The 25,062-nt window shown below is 37.3% G+C and overlaps 1 protein-coding gene across 3 annotated transcripts in view; it reads left to right on the top strand.

The window, feature by feature from the left end:
• LOC115226369 (zinc finger protein 271-like) overlaps positions 1-23,468 on the top strand; it is a 33,960-nt gene extending 10,492 nt beyond the window's left edge. Inside the window, exons 5-9 of one of the 3 annotated variants that reach the window (XM_036515240.1) lie at positions 18,030-18,211; positions 18,464-18,676; positions 21,992-21,993; positions 22,494-22,781; positions 22,944-23,468. In XM_036515240.1, coding sequence (XP_036371133.1) covers positions 18,030-18,211; positions 18,464-18,676; positions 21,992-21,993; positions 22,494-22,781; positions 22,944-23,123 — 865 coding nt within the window. In that variant the 3' untranslated portion in view covers positions 23,124-23,468. Of the gene's footprint in view, positions 1-8,131; positions 8,338-11,533; positions 12,218-12,553; positions 12,955-13,122; positions 14,268-18,029; positions 18,212-18,463; positions 18,677-21,991; positions 21,994-22,493; positions 22,782-22,943 lie in introns of those variants that run through there. The other 2 variants (XM_036515242.1, XM_036515241.1) reach the window with 2 other exon arrangements.
• The last annotated feature ends 1,594 nt before the right edge of the window (positions 23,469-25,062 follow it).

Here is a 25,062-nt window from a genome sequence, read left to right as displayed (position 1 = left end):
TTTCACATAAACATGTTCATACAGGAGAGAAGCCATTTCACTGTGATATTTGTGGTAAATCATTCTCTGGCAACAGTGGCTTAACAAAGCACAAATATATTCATATAGGGAAGAAAGGAAAAGGGTAGTTTCTAGTTTACTATATATTTATAATATTCCTCTGATTTATACAATGGAAGTTTCCAAAACTTTTAGATTTTTTTTTGTTTTTGTAATTTTCACATTTTATTCCATGGTGTAAGGAACTCTGTACCAAAACTCTTCCTCCTCCTGTCAACCCTTCACATGATTCTTTATTGAATTACGCATCCTCACATTTTGTTCATTGTTTATCTTTTAAATGCTTCACTCGATAAATATGTTATACAATAACTTACTTTATGGCTTTTTCATGACTAGAAATATTGTAATCCCTTGCCATATCGGGGTTCACCTATGGCGGTTTATTATTTAAGCTTATGTCAATTCCTCTGGGGTGTTGTGTTGCATTTATAATAAAATAAATATATACAAATTATAAAAATAATAATAAAAAATATATACAGTACAGTATGTTTCTACTGAGCAAAGTGCCTTGACTTCACATGAAGGTCTTCATAAAAAGAAAAAGCCATATCACTGTGATGTCTGTGGTAAATCATTCTCTCAGAGTAGTGGCATAACGGCACAGAAACGTATTAATACAAGAGAGAAACCATATCATTGTGATATTTGTGGCAAATCATTCTCTGTAAGTAGTTTGTTAAATAGACACAACCGTATTCATACAGGAGAGACACCATATCACTGTGAGATCTGTGGTAAATCATTCTCTCGTAATCATGATTTAACTATACACAAACGTATTCATACAGGAAAGAAACCATACTGTTGTGATATCTGTGGTTCATCATTTTCTCAGAGTTATAACTTAACTACTCACAGGCATATTCATACAGGAGAGAAGCCTTATCGCTGTGATATCTGTGGTAAATCATTCTCTCATACTCATAATGTAACTATACATAAACATATTCACGTAGGAGACAAACCTTATCATTGTGATATCTGTGGTAAATCCTTCTCTCGTAATAACAACTTAACTAAACACAAATGTATTCATATAGGAGAGACAGCATATCACTGTGGTATGTGTAGAAAATCATTTTCTGACCGTAGTTCCTGGCCTTCACAGAAACATCTTCATACAAAGGAGAATCCATATCACTCATGACTGGTAAATTATTCTCTCAAAATATTGTTTTAATGAAACACAATATTTTTACAGGAGACAAAGCAAGAGAATTGTTTACTGTTTGTTACGTACCTTTAACATTGCACCTCCACACACACACACACACACATATATGTAGTTTCAGAGTTGTTAAAAGCGCTTATATGAAGAAATAATATGGGATATGTAAATAAATATATATTTTTACAACCATGCAGCATTCTGAACACCATTTTTCTTTCATATACACACACACATATATATATATAAATAAATAAAACATATGCATACATACATGTACGTACCTACCTCTACATGTATATATACATGCATATATGGGTACAGGACACCAAAAAAACGTCGAACACAATGAGAAACGAAAACATAAACACAAAACCAAGGAAATGGACATTTTTTTAAACAACGAAAAAATAGAGTACAGGACAAACAATACAAGGAAAGTTCCCCTTCTTCAATCGCATTAATTTCATCTACTCCACGTTTCGAAGGTCAAGGCGATACATGACTTCAATGAAATTTTCCTTCCCGTGGAAATCAAATTTATATAAAATTTGTGATTTTTTTCCAGAGGGGTAAATATGGTAACAAAAACAGGACAGTAACGACAGTACAAAATATAAACAGTAAAAGAAAGGACAACAGAGAATAACAGTAGCACAAACAAGGAGAGCTGTTAAGCCAAATGAGATAAAATTATTTTAAGAACGCTATTCTTTCAGAACGGTAGAGCAACAGAATTTATGTCTCTACTTGCAGGAGGCCAGAGAAGAAAAGACAGAAATAGGCATCTCATCACGTGACCGCGACGGGACGGAGGAGGAGTGTGTATATATATATATATGTGTGTGTGTGTGTGTGTGTATGTATTTATGTGTGTGTGTATATATATATATGTGTGTGTGTGTATATATATATATATATATATATGTTTATATATATAGCCACTGACCAGATCTGTGGCTGGTGCAAAGTCCCCACAAGACCCAGAATAACGTGGTGGTGGAACAATACTGTTGACAGGGCTATTAGACAAAAGAAACAGGCTTGGAAGGACTGGAAGAACGGTGGTAGCAGGGAAGTGTATCAGACTGCAAGAAGGGAAGCTAGGAGGCAGGTTTATTTAGCCAAAGGGGAAGCAGATAAGAAAAAATATGCCAATGTCCTGCGCCGTGAGGATGAAAGACTTGAGGTATTTCGTATAGCAAGACAGTGTGTGAGGGAGAATCGTGACGTGGTAGGAGAAAAATGTGTTCGCATGGATGACGGTTCACTTGCGCTAAATGAGGATACAAAGTGAGAAGTTTGGAGACGCCACTATGAAAGGTTGCTGAATGAGGAAAATGAATGGGATACAGAGAGTCTGCCGAATGTCGACCCAACAGAGGGACCAGCAATCCGAGTTGACAGTTCCTTAGTAGTTAAGGCAATTACAAGCATGAAAACAGGGAAAGCCCCAGGCCCATCAGGAATTACTGCAGAGATGCTCAAAATATCTGGTAGTGTCGGCTATAGCCTAGTCACCCGTATAGTTAATCAGGTGATACACGAAGGAGTCATACCCAATGACTGGTGTAGCAGCATAATAGTCAACTGCTACAAAGGTAAAGGTGATGCCCTAGATACAAATAACTACAGGGGTATCAAGCTGCTGGATCAGGTAATGAAGGTTACGGAGAGGGTTATAGCCCAACTAATTAGAGAGAGAGTTAGCCTAGATCAGATGCAGTTTGGGTTCGTGCCAGGGAAAAGTACTACTGATGCTATTTTCATGGTAAGACAGCTGCAGGAGAAATACCTAGCCAAAGACAAGCCCCTATACCTGGCTTTTGTTGATATGGAGAAAGCCTTCGACAGGGTCCCCCGATCCCTTATCTGGTGGTTAATGAGGAAACTAGGGATAAATGAATGGTTAGTGAGAACTGTACAAGCCATGTACAGAGACGCTGCTAGTAAGGTGAGGGTTGGCATCGAGTACAGTGAAGAATTCAGGGTAGAGGTTGGGGTCCACCAAGGTTCAGTCCTCAGTCCCCTCCTATTTATCATAGTCCTCCAGGCAATAACGGAGGAATTCAAGACAGGATGCCCCTGGGAGCTCCTCTATGCTGATGACCTTACTCTAATTGCTGAGTCTCTATCAGAACTAGAGGAGAAGTTTCAGGTATGGAAGCAAGGTTTAGAATCGAAGGGCCTTAGAATCAGCCTAGCCCAAACCAAAGTCCTAATAAGTAGGAAGGTAGACCAATCACAAACGCCTTCAGGTAGATGTCCCTGCTCGATCTGTAGAAAAGGCGTAGGTAGAAACTCTATAAGATGCACCAAATGTAAGCTATGGACACATAAGAGATGTAGTAATGTGAAAGGAAGACTAACTAGGAAAATAGTTTTTATCTGTGGCAGATGCTCAGGAGCAATAAACTCTGAAAATATGCAGAGACCAACTTCTACCACGTTCCAGGGAGAAAAACTAGAAGTAGTTGATAGCTTCCGCTACCTAGGTGACCAAGTCAGTAGCGGGGGCGGGTGTGCTGAAAGTGTAACTGTTAGAGTAAGAATAGCCTGGGCAAAGTTTAGAGAGCTCTTACCCCTGCTGGTGACAAAAGGGCTCTCACTCAAAGTAAAAGGCAGACTGTATGATGCATGTGTACGTACAGCCATGCTACATGGTAGTGAAACTTGGGCTGTGACTGCTGAGGACTTGCGTAAGCTCGCAAGAAATGAAGCTAGTATGCTCTGATGGATGTGTAAAGTCAGTGTTCATAATCGAAAGAGTGTAAGTACCTCGAGAGAAAAGTTGAACCTAAGAAGCATCAGTTGTTGTGTGCAAGAGAGACGTTTGCGCTGGTATGGTCATGTGATGAGAATGGCTGAAGATAGTTGTGTGCAAAAGTGCCACACCCTGGCAGTTGAGGGGACCTGTGAAAGAGGTAGACCCAGGAAAACCTGGGTCGAGGTGGTGAAGCACGACTTTCGAACTTTAGGTCTCACCAAGGAAATGACCAGAGACCGAGACCTTTGGAAGTATGCTGTGCGTGAGAAAACCCGGCAAGACCAGTGAGAACAGTTAAAATCAAAATCAAACCAAATCAATTCATATATCAGAAAGCAGAACCAAATTGAGGTTGATCAACATCAGTGGGAATTGCAGCTGTGGTTAAGCGAACCATCTGATCGTGGTCGTTGCCGGCCCCGCCCCGTCTAGCCTCCGTGTCGGTGGCACGTAAAAGCACCATCCGTTCGTGTCCGTTGCCAGCCTCGCCTGGCCCTCGTGCAGGTGACACGTAAAAGCAACATCCGTTTGTGGCCGTTTGCCAGCTCTGTCTGGCTCCCCGTGTCGGTGGCACGTAAAAGCACCATCCATTCGTGTCCGTTGCCAGCCTCGCCTGGCCCCCGTGCCGGTGACACGTAAAAGCAACATCCGTTCGTGGCCGTTTGCCAGCTCTGTCTTGACCCCGTGTCGGTGGCACGTAAACGCACCATCCGTTCGTGTCCGTTGCCAGCCTCACCTGGCCCCCGTGCCGGTGACACGTAAAAGCACCATCCGTTTCATGGCCGTTTGCCAGCTCTGTCTGGCCCCCGTGTTGGTGGCACGTAAAAGTACCATCCATTCGTGTCCGTTGCCAGCCTCGCCTGGCCCCCGTGCCGGTGACACGTAAAAGCACCATCCGTTCGTGGGCGTTTGCCAGCTCTATCTGGCACCTGTGCGGGTGGCAGGTAAAAAGCACCCACTACACTCACGGAGTGGTTGGCGTTAGGAAGGGCATCCAGCCGTAGAAACACTGCCACATCTGACTGGGCCTGGTGCAGCCTTCTGGCTTCACAGACCCCAGTTGAACCGTCCAACCCATGTTAGCATGGAAAACGGACGCTAAATGATGATGATGATGATATATATGTATATATATATGTATATATATATGTGTATATATATATATGTATATATATATGTGTATATATATATATATATGTATATATATAAATATATGAATATTTATATATATATATGTATATAGATATGTATATATATATATTCATATATATGTATATATATATATATGCACATTTATATTTATATATGTATATATATATTTATGCATATTTATATATGTATATATATGTATCTCTTATTATAAAAGGCAGATTTTATCTGCCTCCCTTTGTCTCTTATAGAAATCTACAATATAGGATTTCTTCAATTACAATTTACCTAGCATTTTTAAGAGTAGAATACATCGGGTCGTGCCAGGTCTAGTTTTTCAAATTTGAACCCCAATTAAGCAAAATTTCGAGAAAACTCACATTCTGGTGTGTAAGTGAAGTGCTTTTCTTAGTGTGGGCTACAGCACACACAAACACACACACACAAAAACGGAGCGATCTGCTTCGCTCATGCTATCACCCTAATTTCTCCTACTTTCTCTTTGCAAGTGTGCAACGATTAAAGTGAAAGTATCTATATAAAACGGATCACTCATGCTATCACCCTAATTTCTCCTCCTTTCTCTTTGCAAGTGTGCAACGATTAAAGTGAAAGTATTTATATAAAACGGATCACTCATGCTATCACCATAATTTCTCATACTTTCTCTTTGCAAGTGTACCTTAAACCACTACTCAAAAAAAAAAAACACAGCAAACAGAAACAAATAAATACATAACGATTTACTCCTCACACAATTTCTTCAATTAGAGTTTACTTATGATTTTTCAAAGTACTTCCATTCGGTCATGACATACAAAATTTCTTTCAATTTCACCCCCATTTCAGAAAAAATTCGAGAAAACTACCATTTCACTTCAAAGCCTTTACTCTGCATATTACTCCCACTTCCTCTTTACACACAGACACGCAAATATATAAATAAAATTGTAAGCTAACGTGTGTGTGTGTGTGCGTGTGTGTGAGTGTGTGTGTGCGTGCGTGTGTGTGTGTGTGTGTGTGTGAGTGTGCGTGTGTGTGTGTGTGTGTGTGTGTGTGTGACAGGGATGAGCCAGTCAGACTGGTCATCCTTTTTGCTACACCACTGGTTTTCAGTTCATATTCATCAAATTAATATTCACAACAAGAAGGCCTATTCATTATTATACATCAGTTCCACACATTTACCCTGGTTCCATTTCGGACAACTGCACAAACATTTGCCATTTCACACATGTATGTAAACAAATTCCTTTCTTAAAAATTTCAATTCATTTTATTTTTCAATTCATACAAAGTTTTTTAGGACGAATATAAGATCTAAAGTATATCCAAGTAGCAGAAACATCGCCCAAAAGTGTATATAGATATTTAAATGTATTTATATATTCAACTATACACAGATGTATGTATAATGTGTGTGTATATATTTCCATAGAGGTAACCATTCACTCCATACAAAGTTATTTAGGACGAATATAAGATCTAAAGTATATCCAAGTAGCAGAAAGATCGCCCAAAAGTGTATATAGATATTTAAATGTATTTATATATTCATCTATACACAGATGTATGTATAATGTTTGTGTATATATTTCCATAGACGTAACCATTCACTCCGCACAAAGTTTTTTAGGACGAAAATAAGATCTAAAGTTATCTCTAAGTAGCAGAAAGATCGCCCAAAAGTGTATATAGATATATAAATGTATTTATATATTCATCTATGCCCACATGTATGTATATATTTCCATAGAGGTAACCATTCACTCCATACAAAGTTTTTTAGGACGAAAATAAGATCTAAAGTTATCTCTAAGAAAAAGAAAGATCGCCCAAAAGTGTATATAGATATTTAAATGTATTTATATATTCATCTATACACACATGTATGTATAATGAGCGTGTATATATTTCCATAGAGGTAACCATTCAATCCATACAAAGTTTTTTAGGACGAAAATCTTTATATATAAAAGAAAGGTTGTGTGTCTGTCTACTCCGATTTAGATTCCTAACTACTCCCACATTTTGCGATGCAGTTTAACCAAAACCGGGTATCTTATAGTCGTGATTCATATCGAGCCCTTCTGGGTATTAGCGCGCGTCTACGATGAGTCTACGATTTTACAAATAATTTACCATCATTTTTTTCCATTTTAATGCATATTTTTTAATAAAGGGAAGTAACTCTCAAACTTCACACCAATATGCGTGCTCATATGCAACGTAATATCACATCAGCAGCATTTCCTCACACCCTCTTTGCACTTGGCGAAGGCAAAATACCAGGGGATGAAACTGGTAATATTGCCATCGATTCCATTTGTACCTTTGTTAAGACGCCTTCTGATCTCAGAGATGCAGTGTTCCCAGATCTACAAGCTAATTATCAGAATATGGATCGGATTGGCCAAAGGGCTATTCTGGCCCCGAGGAATAAAACTGTTCACCATAGTAATGATGAAATGCTAAAACTCATTCCTAGGGAAGTCTATGTATATCAGTCTATCGATACAACTCCTGACGCAGAGGACGTCATCAACTGTCCAATAGAGGTACTCAATTCCTTTGAGCACCCCGGACTACCACCACACTTTCTCAAACTTAAAGTTGGTGCCCCTATAATGCTCATCAGATATTTGGTTCCCCCAAAACAATGCAATGGCACACGTTTAATCGTTAAGTCCTTATCTCCCACCGTAAACTTATATCAATATTTGCCTGAATAATCATCATAATTCAGTGCAATCATTAACAGTACTTTCAAGCAATTCAGCCCCGAGCAACACCGGACAATTCTGCTAATATATATATATATATATATATATATATATATATTTATATATGTATATATATATATATATATATATATATATATATATATATGCATTATATAAATATATATATATATATATATTTATATATATACAATCGGTACTATACTGAAACGTAAAGGGAGATAATGAGACTTTTTTGTCTTGAATAGTTGAGAGAGGAAATACGCATGCGCGTTGAAGGTGCTTCCTAATTGGTTTTGATGTTTGGTGAAATGTCCAGTGTGTCAATTTCTTTGAATCAGCTGATTTTTATACATTTATAATACTTACAATACGTATTTATGATGTGTTTCTCAACTGCCAGACACACACGTATATAACAACACTATCCTTTATGAAGCATTTCCGTAAGTATTAAGCAAAGAAAATTTTCATTGTTTTTAATTCTGTAGACTTTCGGGTTAATATAGGGCGTAACAAATATCAGAAAATCAAAAAAAAATGTGTGTAATAGGTGTAAAACAACTTCCTATGAACGAATATGAAAAAAAAAATTCGCGCACGCGAAAGGGGGGTGGGGGAGAGGCCTCGGAAAATTCACATCGGGAAGTTCCGAAAGCGTCTGAGGGGCTGACCCGGGCACCAAAACAAAAAAAAAATAGTGTAATATGTGTAAAACAACTTGCTCTAAACGAATATGAAAAAAAAAAATGCGCTCTCGAGAAAGAGGGGTGGGGGAGAGGCCTCGGAATATTTATATCGGGAATTTCCGAAAGCGTCTGAACCGGGCACAAAAACAAAAACAAAAACAGCGTAATAGGTGTAAAACAACTTGCTCTAAACGACTATCATGAAAAAAATGCGCGCTCGCGAAAGGGGGGTGGGGGAGAGGCTTCGGAAATTTCACATCTTCAGTCCACGGCCTTTAAACTAAGAAAAAATAGTGTAATTGGTGTAAAACTACTTGTTCTAAACGAGTATCAAGAACACACACTCACACATGAATCATAAACTCCGTATTTCGCAAAAAAAAAAATAAAGAGAAGAAATTCAGGAAAAAGTGAAGAAATGTTGGATCTCCGCCATGTGAATCAAAATACGTGTCAGAAACATCTTGAAATACTACAGAAATTATGTTACGAAAATGATATGTATACATACCTCTTTGAGTGGTCCATCGATAATGATGATAAAGAAATGAGTTGGATTTGAACTCAGAATATTGACTAACACAACTACATACTACAAGACTCAAAATATTCAGCCAAGTCACCACCCTTTAACTAGCAATAATAATAACATCAATAACATAACAGCCAAAAGATTTATTTGTTCTGAAAATAACAATCATAGTAAATAAATATGTTCTTTAATATTCACATTCATGTGCACAGTTAAACACACTTACATACAAACAGTCACGCATGCATAATACAGAACGGAACACATAAATGAAGGATGCATTACTTAGTATATATTACATCTAGAGAATTTTGATTAATAAGTCAAATATGCAAATTATAAAGATAATTAATTGCTTTACTAAACAGTGTTGTAAAGGTGAGAAAATAAATTTGGGAAAAAAATACACGCCAAAACTAATTAATAAAGGATAATTAGGGAAGGATTGACACAAAATAATAATTTTTTCTGTCTCTTTTTTTCTGATAAATGCATCTTAATAAGTGAGAAGAATTGCATATATCTGAACTATTTCAAAGAAAAGCATAAATTTAATGTTTAAAATAGCTTTAACCAAGGAATGAGATCCAACATTTCTTCACATTTTCCAGAATTTCTTCTCTTTATTTTTTTTTTTTGCGAAATACGGAGTTTATGATTCATGTGTGAGTGTGTGTTCTTGATACTCGTTTAGAACAAGTAGTTTTACACCAATTACACTATTTTTTCTTAGTTTAAAGGCCGTGGACTGAAGATGTGAAATTTCCGAAGCCTCTCCCCCACCCCCCTTTCGCGAGCGCGCATTTTTTTCATGATAGTCGTTTAGAGCAAGTTGTTTTACACCTATTACGCTGTTTTTGTTTTTGTTTTTGTGCCCGGTTCAGACGCTTTCGGAAATTCCCGATATAAATATTCCGAGGCCTCTCCCCCACCCCTCTTTCGCGAGAGCGCATTTTTTTTTTCATATTCGTTTAGAGCAAGTTGTTTTACACATATTACACTATTTTTTTTTTGTTTTGGTGCCCGGGTCAGCCCCTCAGACGCTTTCGGAACTTCCCGATGTAAATTTTCCGAGGCCTCTCCCCACCCCCCTTTCGCGTGCGCGAATATTTTTTTTCATATTCGTTCATAGGAAGTTGTTTTACACCTATTACACACATTTTTTTTTTGATTTTCTGATATTTGTTACGCCCTATATTAACCGACTTTCGGTCTTTGGTGCGTCGAATCTTTGTGTCTTTTCTTACGTTTTATGAATGGGAGATGTCCTTGATTTGTGCCGGATTTGGCTGCTATTTCAAGCTATGAAAGAGAGCTATCACTGATTTGTGCGGGATTTGGCTGCTATTTCTAACTATGAATGGTAGATGTCCTTGATTTGTGCGTTATTTGGCTGCTCTTTCTTGCAATGGACAATACCTTCTGCACGCTCCCTTGTTGCCATGTTAGTTTGTAACATTAACCTTCTATTGTGTTTTATTTTGAGAAATATTTTCTAATACATTCCAACCGCTGAAATGTTCAGAAACCAATCCTTTATCGAACGTTTGTTTCTTGGTATAACTAGAGATGTGCGCCCACCCTGATAGCAATTTGTTTTCTCATAACTAACAATGGATAACTTTAAATAGAAATTTCTGAAATTATGTAGATCAGTGGTTTCCAAACTCTTTTACACCACAGACTGACTTCAAACTCGACAATCTCTCCGCGGACATACGTGTAATTTGAGTGCATTTCGATCAAAAGAGCAATTTATTAAAGGGAGTAAAAAGGGTTCACCTTCAGTGTTTGACTCGAGCAAAATAATGAAAATAAAAAAATAGTGTAATAGGTGTAAAAACGTAGTAAACGAATATGAAATTAAAAAAATGCGCGCTGGTGAACGGGAGGGGTGAGGAGACGACTCGGAAAATTCACATCGGGAATGTTCCGAGTCCTCTCGCCACTAACACATTTGTCGGCGCAATTTCTTTTCTTTGTATTATTTTACGCCTAGTACACTATTGTTTCTTTTTTTTTGTGACGGAGGGTTGGGGTCCAACTCGGATAAGGTGCGCTGACGAATGGTGGGGCGGAAAGGACTCGGAAAATTCATACGATCAAACTCACAGGATCCAAAAACCCAATGTTAACACCCGATCATAAAAAAGGGGCAAAAAATAGTGTAAAAAGCCTGTTGCTATATCTGTGAGCTCTGTGATCTGTCTCATTGTCATGCCTGTTCTATGCATTGATAACACCTCAACATCTATCTTGTTAACCAAGCTCCTATTTTCTTATTGAGCATATTAATTGAGTACTGATAAGGTTTTCTCTCCTTTACTTCCTGCCATTGTTCATCTATCTGCTCCCCTATGTTAAATACCAGCTGAATCTGTCGCCTCTACATCTTACACTGCTCTTTCTTTATCATTTCAGAACATCAGATGACACTGGCATAACAGAAGAAACATCCTCAATACCTACCACGTTTTAAGGACTAAAGGAAAATATTATACAAAATAGATGTATCAGATTGTTTCTACCATTCTGAGATAGAGGCCCTGTAAAACATTTCCTCTGAGCTGGTATCATTAACCAAGTTTCTGAACATCACTGACTGGAGTATGAAGAAGAGGAGCTTGTATGCTGATTAAACTTGGATAAGTGTATCTAAGTGTTGCTAGACAAAAGTAACACTGAGCACAGATAGAAAAGTAGAAGTTTATGTAAGGAATAAAAAGGAAGAAAAATTGATACATTGTGATTTGCAGAGGAAAATGATGGAAAAGAGTGAAAAAGTTGAAGAACTGATTTCATCTGAACACGTAAAAGAGATGAGAAAATTGTCGTATGACTGTGACATTTGTAAAAAGGTCTTCTCCCTAAAATGTAACCTAATTTCCCACAGACGTATTCATACAGGGAAAAAACCATATCAGTGTGAGATCTGTGGTAAATCATTCTCCGACCAAAGTGCCTTGACTTCACATGAAGGTCTTCACACAAAGAAAAAGCCATATCACTGTGATGTCTGTGGTAAATCATTCTCTGTAAGTAGTGTGTTAACTAGACACAAGCGTATTCATACTGGAGAGCAACCATATCACTGTGATGTCTGTGGTAAATCATTTTCTCAAAGTTGTAATTTATCTGCACACAAGCGTATTCATACAGGACAGAAACCATATCATTGTGATATCTGTGGTTCATCATTCTCTCAGAGTTATTGCTTAACTACACATATACGTATTCATACAGGTGAGAAGCCATATCGTTGTGATATCTGTGGTAAATCATTCTCTGTAAGTAGGGTGTTGACTAGACACAAGCGTATTCATACAGGAGAGACACCATATCAATGTGAGATCTGTGGTAAATCATTCTCTGACCAAAGTGCCTTAATTGTACACAAACGTCTTCATACAGGAGAAAAGCCATATCACTGTGATGTCTGTGGTAAATCATTTTCTCAAAGGTGTAATTTATCTGCACACAAGTATATTCATACAGGAGAGAAACCATATCATTGTGATATTTGTGGTTCATATTTCTCTGCTAGTAATGACTTGATGATACACAAACGTATTCATACAGGAGAGAAACCATATCATTGTAACATCTGTGGTTCATCATTCTCTCGGAGTTATTGCTTAACTACACACATACGTACTCATACCGGTGAGAAGCCATATCGTTGTGATATCTGTGGTAAATCGTTCTCTAGTAATCATCAATTAACTATACACAAACGTTTTCATACAGATGAAAAACCATATCATTGTGATATCTGTGGCAAATCATACACTGTAAGTAGTGTGTTAACTAGACACAAGCGTATTCATACAGGAGAGAAACCATATCATTGTAGCATCTGTGGTTCATCATTCTCTCGGAGTTATTGCTTAACTACACACATACGTATTCATACAGGTGCGAAGCCATATCGTTGTGATATATGTGGCAAATCATTCTCTGTAAGTAGTGTGTTAACTAGACACAAGCGTATTCATACAAGAGAAAAGCCGTATCACTGTGATATCTGTGGCAAATCATTCTCTCACAACTATCATTTAACTGCGCACAAACGTATTCATACAGGAGAGAAACCATATCATTGTGATATTTGTGGTAAATCATTCTCTTCAAATAGTGAGTTAGTGCAACACAAACGAATTCATACAGGAGAGAAACCATATCGTTGTGATATCTGTGGTTCATCATTTTCTCAAAGTTATCACTTAACTAATCACAGGCGTATTCATACAGGAGAGAAACCGTATCACTGTGATATCTGTGGTAAATCATTCTCTCGTAATAATGCTTTAACTACGCACAAACGTATTCATACAGGAGAGAAACCGTATCACTGTGAGAACTGTGGTAAATCATTCTCTGAAAGTAGATTGTTAAGTAGACACAAGCGTATTCATACAGGAGAGACACCATATCACTGTGATATCTGTGGCAAATCATTCTCTGAAAGTCATGCCTTAACTATACATAAGCATATTCATAGACCAGGGAAACCTTATCTCTGTGATATCTGTGGTAAATCATTCTCTCACAAAGGTGGCTTAGCAAATCACAGATATATTCATACTGGAGAAAAACCATATCATTGTGATATCTGTGGTAAATCATTCTCTCAAAATAGTACCTTAACTAAACATAAACGTATTCATACAGGAGAGAAACCGTATCATTGTAATATCTGTGGTGAATCATTCTCTGAGAATCGTATCTTAACTGCGCATAAACGTATTCATACAGGAGAGAAGCCATTTCACTGTGATATCTGTGGTAAATCATTCGCTCAAAATAGTACCTTAATTTCACATAAACATGTTCATACAGGAGAGAAGCCATATCACTGTGATATTTGTGGTAAATCATTCTCTGGCAAAAAAGGCTCAACAAAGCACAAATATATTCATATAGGGAAGAAAGGAAAAGGGTAGTTTCTAGTTTACTATATATTTATAATATTCCTCTGATTTATACAATGGAAGTTTCCAAAACTTTTAGATTTTTTTTGTTTTTGTAATTTTCACATTTTATTCCATGTTGTAAGGAACTTTGTACCAAAACTCTTCCCCCTCCTTTCAACCCATCACATAATTCTTTATTGAATTACGCATCCTCACATTTTGTTCATTGTTTATCTTTTAAATGCTTCACTCAATAAATATGTTATACAATAACTTCCTTTATGGCTTTTTCATGACTAGAAATATTGTAATCCCTTGCCATATTGGGGTTCACCTATGGCGGTTCATTATTTAAGCTTATGTCAATTCCTCTGGGGTGTTGTGTTGCATTTATAATAAAATAAATATATACAAATTATAAAAATAATAATAAAAAAAATATACAGTACAGTATGTTTCTACTTTGCATATTTTCACTCATCATGGGGTTTTGGGATGTAACACCTGCGATAGTCGATGGATTACTGTATGTAGTCAAACAATAACCCAAGTACGAAACGAGAGACCATATTGTGCCATCTGATTACCACTTGTTCTTGTCTCTACAGAACTCATTGCAAAGAAAAACATTGAATGATTTAGATGGAGTCAAAAATGCATCTGTTTCAGTCATTTGACTGCGGCCATGCTGGAGCACTGCCTTTGGTCAAGCAAATTGACCCCAGAACTTATTCTTTGTAAGCCTTGTACTTATCCTATCGGTCTCTTTTGCAGAAGTGCTAAGTGACAGGGACGTAAACTCACCAGCATCTGTTGTCAAGCAATGCTAGGGAGACAAACAGACACACAAACATACATATACATATATCTATACATATATACGACGGGCTTCTTTCAGTTTCCGTCTACCAAATCCACTCACAAGGCTTTGGTCGGCCCAAGGCTATAGTACAAGACACTTGCCCAAGATGCCACGAAGTGAGACTGAACCTGGAACCATGTGGTTAGTAAGCAAGCTACTTACCACACATTCACTCCTACACCTAGATAAGATACCTTTATTTCAAAACCAGTCAAAGAAACATTTGGTCTGGCATGATCTTGTTGGAACACTACCCACTTTCCTGTTGGGAATGTTGACCCTCAATTCTTTGAATCTTTGGTTGAAATTAGCCAGCTGATGACAGTATTCATAAGAACTAATGGTCTAGGTGTATTGAGAAAATTCTATAGTTTGTATTATATTTGTTGTTTTTTTTCTTCAATTTCTGCAATTTCAACCAGATCTTTTCGGTTTCAACGGCAGTTTTTTCTAGACGTGCCATATGAAATTGTCACCCATAATTATGACCCTAGTATCGATCTATTGCATTTCAATGTGTTTTAAGGTTAGATTTAGTTAGGGGTGGGGGAAGGGTATCTTTTTTTCTTCACAAATGTAAATAAACCCAATCTGTTTCTTAAACGAGGGACATATTCATACGACACAGAAAGTTTTTACTTCAATGGACGTCATTAATTGGTTGAAATTGCAGAAATTGAGAGAAAACAATACAAATATCTTAGAAACTATAGAATTATCTCAATAAAGCCTTGAGAAAAAGATGTTTTATAAACAAATTCTACCAGTATACGAAGGTTAAAAGTGTTTAGTTACGTGGAAATTATATTAAAAAAGTGCCGGTCAAACCGAAAAGCTCCTAAATGAGTTGTAATGGAACGGGTGTGTTAGATAAGAAGGCGGTATGACTCGACCAGAGAGAAAAGTACATCAGCTGCATAAAGGGAGATAAACAAGGGAAAATAGTCGAGAGAGGAAGTACGCATGCGCGTTGAATGCATTTTGGTATCTTATTAAATGTCTTGATCCATGAATTTCTTTGAAATCAGCTGATAATGCTTATTATACGGTCTTATAATGCATTCCTCAACTACCAGAAACACACATACATAACACTATCCTTTGTTAAACATTTCCGTAAGTATTAATGAAATTATTCAATGTTTTTAAGTCTGTAGACGTTTGGTTTTTCGCCTGTCGATTATTTGTTTCGCTTCCAGCTTCGAGATTTGGCTGCTATTTCTAGCTATGAAAGAGAGCTGTCACTGATTTGTTAGAGATTTGGCTGCTATTTCTAGCTATGAAAGATAGTTATCACTGATTTGTTCGGGATTTGGCTGCTATTTCTAGCTTTGAAAGAGAGTTATCACTGATTTTTTTGAGATTTGGCTGCTATTTCTAGCTATGAAAGAGAGCTGTCACTGATTTGTTCGAGATTTGGCTGCTATTTCTAGCTTTGAAAGAGAGTTATCACTGATTTTTTTGAGATTTGGCTGCTATTTCTAGCTATGAAAGAGTCTTATCACTGATTTGTTCGAGATTTGGCTGCTATTTCTAGCTATGAAAGAGAGTTATCACTGATTTGTTCGAGATTTGGCTGCTATTTCTAGCTATGAAAGAGAGTTGTCACTGATTTTTTCGAGATTTGGCTGCCGTTTCTAGCAATGGACAATACCTTCTGCACACTCCCTTGTTGCCATGTTAGTTTGTAACATTAACCTTCTGTTGTGTTTTATTTTGAGAAATATTTTCTAATATCTTCCAACCGCTGAAATGTTCAGAAACCAATCCTTTATCGAACGTTTGTTTCTTGGTATAACTAGAGATGTGCGCCCACCCTGATAGCAATTTGTTTTCTCATAACTAACAATGGATAACTTTAGATAGAAATTTCTGAAAATACTTTTCAGATTATGTAGATCAGTGGTTTCCAAACTCTTTTACACCACAGACTGACTTCAAACTCGACAATCTCTCCGTGGACATACGTGTACTTTGAGTGCATTTCAATAAAAAGAGCAATTTATTAAAGGGAATAAAAAGGGTTCACCTTCAGTGTTTGACTCGAGCAAAAAAATGGAAAAAAAAAATAGTGTAATAGGTGTAAAAACGTAGTAAACGAATCTGAAAAAAAAATGCGCGCCGGCGAACGGGAGGGGTGAGGAGACGACTCGGAAAATTCACATCGGGAACGTTCCAAGTCCTCTCGCCACTTCCCCTTTCGTCGGTGCAATTTTTTTCTTCATGTTATTTCATGCGTAGTACACTTTTGTTTTTTTTTTTTTTGTGACGGAGGGTTGGGGTCCAACTCGGATAAGGTGCGCTGGTGAATGGTGGGGCGGAGAGGACTCGGAAAATTCATACGATCAAACTCACAGGATCCAAAAACCCAATGTTAACACCCGATCATAAAAAAGGGGGGAAAAATAGTGTAAAAAGCCTGTTGCTATATCTGTGAGATCTCTGATCTGTCTCATTGTCATGCCTGTTCTATGCATTGATAACACCTCAACATCTATCTTGTTAACCAAGCTCCTATTTTCTAATTGAGCATATTAATAGAGTACTGATAAGGTTTTCTCGCCTTTACTTCCTGCCTTACTTCCTGTTCATCTATCTGCTCCCCTATGTTAAATACCAGCTGAATCTGTCGCCTCTACATCTTACACTGCTCTTTCTATATCATTTCAGAACATCAGATGACACTGGCATAACAGAAGAAACATCCTCAATACCTACCACGTTTTAAGGACTAAAGGAAAATATTATACAAAATAGATGTATCAGATTGTTTCTACAATTCTGAGATAGAGGCCCTGTAAAACATTTACTCTGAGCTGGTATCATTAACCAAGTTTCTGAACATCACTGACTGGAGTATGAAGAAGAGGAGCTTGTATGCTGATTAAACTTGGATAAGTCTATCTAAGTGTTGCTAGACAAAAGTAACACTGAGCACAAATAGAAAAGTAGAAGTTTATGTAAGGAATAAAAGGGAAGAAAAATTTATACATTGTGATTTGCAGGGGAAAATGATGGAAAAGAGTGAAAAAATTGAAGAACTGATTTCATCTGAACACATAAAAGAGATGAAAAATTTCTCGTATGACTGTGACATTTGTAAAAAGGTCTTCTCCCTAAAATGTAACCTAATTTCCCACAGACGTATTCATACAGGGGAAAAACCATATCACTGTGAGATCTGTGGTAAATCATTCTCTGACCAAAGTGCCTTGACTTCACATGAAGGTCTTCATACAAAGAAAAAGCCTTATCACTGTGATGTCTGTGGTAAATCATTTTCTCAAAGTTGTAATTTATCTGCACACAAGCGTATTCATACAGGAGAGAAACCATATCATTGTGATATCTGTGGTTCATCATTCTCTCAGAGTTATTGCTTAACTACACACATACGTACGCATACAGGTGAGAAGCCATATCGTTGTGGTATCTGTGGTAAATCGTTCTCTCGTAATCATCAATTAACCATACACAAACATTTTCATACAGATGAAAAACCATATCATTGTGATATCTGTGGTAAATCATTCTCTGTAAGTAGTTCGTTAACTAGACACAAGCGTATTCATACAGGAGAGAAACCATATCACTGTGAGATCTGTGGTAAATCATTCTCTGACCAAAGTGCCTTAATTGTACACAAACGTCTTCATACAGGAGAAAAGCCATACTGTTGTGATATCTGTGGTTTATCATTCTCTCAGAGTTATCACTTAACTACACACAGGCTTATTCATACAGGAGAGAAGCCTTATCAGTGTGATATCTGTGGTAAATCATTCTCTCGTAATCATGATGTAACTATACATAAACATATTCACACAGGAGACAAACCTTATCGATGTGATATCTGTGGTAAATCCTTCTCTCGTAAGAACAACTTAACTAAACACAAACGTATTCATGTAGGAGAGACAGCATATCACTGTGGTATGTGTAGAAAATCATTTTCTGACCGTAGTTCCTGGGCTTCACACAAACATCTTCATACAAAGGAGAATCCATATCACTCATGACTGGTAAATTATTCTCTCAAAATAGTGTTTTAATGAAACACAATATTTTTACAGGAGACAAAGCAAGAGAATAGTTTCCTATTTGTTACGTACCTTTAACATTTCACCTCCACACACACACACACATATATATATCTAGTTTCAGAGTCGTTAAAAGCGCTTATATGAAGAAATAATATGGGATATGTAAATAAATATATATTTTTACAACCATCCAGCATTCTGAACATCTTTTTTCTTTCATATGCATATATATATATATATATATGTGTGTGTATATATATGTGTACGTATATATATGTATATATATATATATATATAGCTATATATAAATGTATATATATGTATGTGTGTGTGTATATATATGTGTATGTGTGTATATGTATATATATATGTATATACATATATATTTATATATATGTATATATATATGTATTTATATATATAGATATATATGTATATATATGTGTGTGTATGTATATGTGTGTGTGTGTATATATGTGTGTGTGTATGTATATGCATGTATTTATATATGTATATATATATATATATATATATTCCTGAGCGCCATACTAATACAATTGTTTGTTTGTACTCCACCTGCCTTCGTCTTTTGTTTATTTTCATGAAGCTCCCCGTTATATATATGTGTATATATAGTTACATGTATATATATGTACATTCTGTACTATACTGAAACGTAAAGGGAGATAATGAGACTTTGTTGTCTTGAATAGTTGAGAGAGGAAATACGCATGCGTGTTGAAGGTGCTTCCTAATTGGTTTTGATGTTTGGTGAAATGTCCAGTGTGTCAATTTCTTTGAATCAGCTGATTTTTATACCTTTATAATACTTACAATACGTATTTATGATGTGTTTCTCAACTGCCAGACACACACGTATATAACAACACTATCCTTTATGAAGCATTTCCGTAAGTATTAAGCAAAGAAAATTTTCATTGTTTTTAATTCTGTAGACTTTCGGTCTTTGGCGCGTCGAATCTTTGTGTCTTTTCTTACTTTTTATGAATGGGAGATGTCCTTGATTTGTGCGGGATTTGGCTGCTATTTCTGGCTATGAATGGGAGATGTCCTTGATTTGTGCTGGATTTGGCTGCTCTTTCTAGCTATGAATGGGAGATGTCCTTGATATGTGTGGGATTTGGCTGCTATTTCAAGCTATGAAAGAGAGCTGTCACTCATTTGTGTGGGATTTGGCTGCTATTTCTAGCTATGGAAGAGAGATTCTATGATACGTGCGTGGTTTGGCTGCTATTTCTAGCAATGGACGATACCTTCTGCACACTCCCTTGTTGCCATGTTAGTTTGTAACATTAACCCTCTGTTGTGTTTTATTTTGAGAAATATTTTCTAATACATTCCAACCGCTGAAATGTTCAGAAACCAATCCTTTATCGAACGTTTGTTTCTTGGTATAACTAGAGATGTGCGCCCACCCTGATAGCAATTTGTTTTCTCATAACTAACAATGGATAACTTTAGATAGAAATTTCTGAAAATACTTTTCAGATTATGTAGATCAGTGGTTTCCAAACTCTACACTCCCGGAGTGGTTGGCGTTAGGAAGGGCATTCAGCTGTAGAAACATTGCCAGGTAAGACCGGAGCCTGGTGCAGCCTCTGGCTTCCCAGATCCCCGGTCGAACCGTCCAACCCATGCTAGCATGGAGAACGGACGTTAAACGAAGATGACGACGACCACAGACTGACTTCATCCTCGACAATCTATCCGAGGACATACGTGTAATTTGAGTGCATTTCGATAAAAAGAGCAATTTATTAAAGGGAGTAAAAAGGGTTCACCTTCAGTGTTTGACTTGAGCAAAAAAATGAAAAGAAAAAAAATAGTGTAATAGGTGTAAAAATGTGGTAAACGAATATGAAAAAAAAAATGCGCGCCAGCGAACGGGAGGGGTGAGGAGACGACTCGGAAAATTCACATCGGGAATGTTCCAAGTCCTCTCGCCACTTCCCCTTTCGTCGGTGCAATTTTTTTCTTCATATTATTTTACGCCTAGTACACTATTGTTTTTTTTTTTTGTGACGGAGGGTTGGGGTCCAACTCGGATAAGGTGCGCTGGTAAATGGTGGGGCGGAGAGGACTCGGAAAATTCATACGATCAAACTCACAGGATCCAAAAACCCAATGTTAACACCCGATCATAAAAAAGGGGGAAAAAATAGTGTAAAAAGCCTGTCTGTTGCTATATCTGTGAGCTCTGTGATCTGTCTCATTGCTATGCCTGTTCTATGCATTGATAACACCTCAACATCTATCTTGTTAACCAAGCTCCTATTTTCTAATTGAGCATATTAATAGAGTACTGATAAGGTTTTCTCTCCTTTACTTCCTGCCATTGTTCATCTATCTGCTCCCCTATGTTAAATACCAGCTGAATCTGTCGCCTCTACATCTTACACTGCTCTTTCTTTATCATTTCAGAACATCAGATGACACTGGCATAACAGAAGAAACATCCTCAATACCTACCACGTTTTAAGGACTAAAGGAAAATATTATACAAAATAGATGTATCAGATTGTTTCTACAATTCTGAGATAGAGGCCCTGTAAAACATTTACTCTGAGCTGGTATCATTAACCAAATTTCTGGACATCACTGACTGGAGTATGAAGAAGAGGAGCTTGTATGCTGATTAAACTTGGATAAGTGTATCTAAGTGTTGCTAGACAAAAGTAACACTGAGCACAAATAGAAAAGTAGAAGTTTATGTAAGGAATAAAAAGGAAGAAAAATTTATACGTTGTGATTTGCAGGGGAAAATGATGGAAAAGAGTGAAAAAATTGAAGAACTGATTTCATCTGAACACATAAAAGAGATGAGAAAATTGTCGTATGACTGTGACATTTGTAAAAAGGTCTTCTCCCTAAAATGTAACCTAATTTCCCACAGACGTATTCATACAGGGGAAAAACCATATCACTGTGAGATCTGTGGTAAATCATTCTCTGACCAAAGTGCCTTGACTTCACATGAAGGTCTTCATACAAAGAAAAAGCCTTATCACTGTGATGTCTGTGGTAAATCATTCTCTTGCAGTAGTGCCATAGCTAGACACAAACATACACATACAGGAGAGAAACCGTATCATTGTGATATCTGTGGTAAATCATTCTCTCAGCGTAGTGCCATAACTCCACACAAACGTACACATACAGGAGAGAAACCGTATCATTGTGATATTTGTGGTTCATCATTCTCTTCAAATAGTGACTTAGTGAAACACAAACGAATTCATACAGGAGAAAAGCCATACTGTTGTGATATCTGTGGTTCATCATTTTCTCAGAGTTATCACTTAACTACTCACAAGCATATTCATACAGGAGAGAAGCCTTATCAGTGTGATATCTGTGGTAAATCATTCTCTCGTAATCATGATGTAACTATACATAAACATATTCACACAGGAGACAAACCTTATCACTGTGATATCTGTGGTAAATCATTCTCTGAAAGTTGTCCATTAAATAATCACAAACGTATTCATACTGGAGAGAAGCCATACCAGTGTGATATCTGTGGCAAATCATTCTCTCAGAATAGTGCCTTAACTAGACACAAACGTATTCATACAGGAGAGAAACCATATCATTGTGATATTTGTGGTTCATCTTTCTCTGCAAGTAGTGACTTGATGAAACACAAACGTATTCATACAGGAGAGAAACCATATCATTGTGATATCTGTGGTTCATCATTCTCTCAGAGTTATTGCTTAACTACACATATACGTATTCATACAGGTGAGAAGCCATATCGTTGTGATATCTGTGGTAAATCATTCTCTCGTAATCATCACTTAACTATACACAAACGTTTTCATACAGTAGAGAAACCATATCATTGTGATATCTGTGGCAAATCATTCTCTGTAAGTAGTTTGTTAACTAGACACAAGCATATTCATACAGGAGAGACACCATATCACTGTGAGATCTGTGGTAAATCATTCTCTGATAGGTTTGGCTTGGTTACACACAAACGTCTTCATACAAAGAAGAAGCCATATCACTGTGATGTCTGCGGTAAAACTTTCTCTAAAAGTAGTCAGTTAATTAATCACAAATGTATTAATACAGTACTGAAGCTGCATCACTGTGATATCTGTGGTAAATCATTCTCTCGTAATCATAACTTAACTAGACACAAGCGTATTCATACAGGATAGAAACCATATCATTGTGAGATCTGTAGTAAATCATTCTCTAACAGTAGTTTGTTAGCTAGACACAAACGTATTCATGTAGGAGAGACAGCATATCACTGTGGTATGTGTAGAAAATCATTTTCTGACCGTAGTTCCTGGGCTTCACACAAAGGAGAATCCATATCAGTCATGACTGGTAAATTATTCTCTCAAAATAGTGTTTTAATGAAACACAATATTTATACAGGAGACAAAGCAAGAGAATAGTTTCCTATTTGTTACGTACCTTTAACATTGCACCTCCACACACACACACACATGTATATGTAGTTTCAGAGCTTTTAAAAGCGCTTATATGAAGAAATAATATGTGATATGTAAATAAATATATATTTTTACAACCATGCAGCATTCTGAACACCTTTTTTCTTTCATATATATATATATATATATATATACTCTTTCTCTTTTACTTGTTTCAGTCATTTGACTGCGGCCATGCTGGAGCACCGCCTTTAATCGAGCAACTCGACCCCGGGACTTATTCTTTTGTAAGCCCAGTACTTATTCTATCGGTCTCTTTTGGCGAACCGCTAAGTAACGGGGACATAAACACACCAGCATCGGTTGTCAAGCAATGCTAGGGGGACAAACACAGAAACACAAACACACACACATATATATATATACATATATACGACAGGCTTCTTTTAGTTTCCGTCTACCAAATTCACTCACAAGGCTTTGGTCGGCCCGAGGCTATAGTAGAAGACACTTGCCCAAGGTGCCATGCAGTGGGATGGAACCCAGAACCATGTGGTTGGTAAACAAGCTACTTACCACACAGCCACTCCTCCGCCTATATATATATATATATATCACGTGACCGACCAGACCGTCAGATGTTGTTACACTTCGCTGGTCACAATGCGTTCGCATTGTTTTAGTCTTCGAATGATGCCACCCCGCTGGCTAAGCGAGCAGGCCAACAGAAGAAAGAGTGGTGAAAGAGTACAGCAGGGATCACCACCATCCCCTGCCGGAGCCTCGTGGAGCTTTTAGGTGTTTTCGCTCAATAAACACTCACAACGCCCAGTCTGTGAATCGAAACCGCGAGTCCACTGCCCTAATCACTAGGCCATTGCGCCTGCACAAATATATATATATATATATATATAAATGTAGTTGAATGAATTATCCTAGTATGGATAATTTGGTTAACCGATACCTGGGTGGCAAATTCACGTCAGAAAAACACGGTTGAAGCTACATGCCAAGGGCAGAGATCACGTGCTTTCGTGTGGAAATTTGTGTGTTTTTTTATACAAATAAATGAAAGAATGGAGTTGAACGACGATTTAACAAAATTCCTTTATTCTCGACATATGTTTCGAAGGCTGCATATTCCTAATTTCGAAGGAATAAGGGTATGCGTTTGGTTGCACATCTCTGAACAGATTCCAGGAGGTCAATGTTCTGAGCAAGATAGGGGTTCCAAACTGATGATGCGAATTCCAAGTGTGGTCGTACCATAGCTGTATACGGTTTTAAATAGATGGCTGGAGAGCGGCTAACAAAAGTCTTGCTGAGTGATGCCAAGACACCCTCGGCGTTCTTGACAATTTTAGAGATATGCTTTGTCCAACACAAATCACTGCTGACAGTGATGCCTAGGTCACGCTCACAAGAGGATTTCTTGATATCAGTGTTGTGGAGGGAGTATGTGGATGCAGGGTTTTTCTCCCAAAATGCATGGTGGTACACTTGTCCACAGCCAGTTTCAGTTGCCAGTCTGTGATCCATTGCTGCATTGTGTCCAGGTCTGATTGCAGGAAAGAGCTGTAGACATCAGGATCTGTCCTCTTGATTTCAAGGTACAGCTTGATGTTGTCTGCATATTTCAATACTGTGGCATTCTTTAAATTGGCATCTATGTCATTAATGTATGCCACAAACAAGA

The sequence above is a fragment of the Octopus sinensis genome, linkage group LG30 (genome assembly GCF_006345805.1).
Source record: "Octopus sinensis linkage group LG30, ASM634580v1, whole genome shotgun sequence".
In the NCBI taxonomy this organism is placed as follows: domain Eukaryota; kingdom Metazoa; phylum Mollusca; class Cephalopoda; order Octopoda; family Octopodidae; genus Octopus; species Octopus sinensis.
This window is presented reverse-complemented; position numbering and strand designations above follow the sequence as displayed.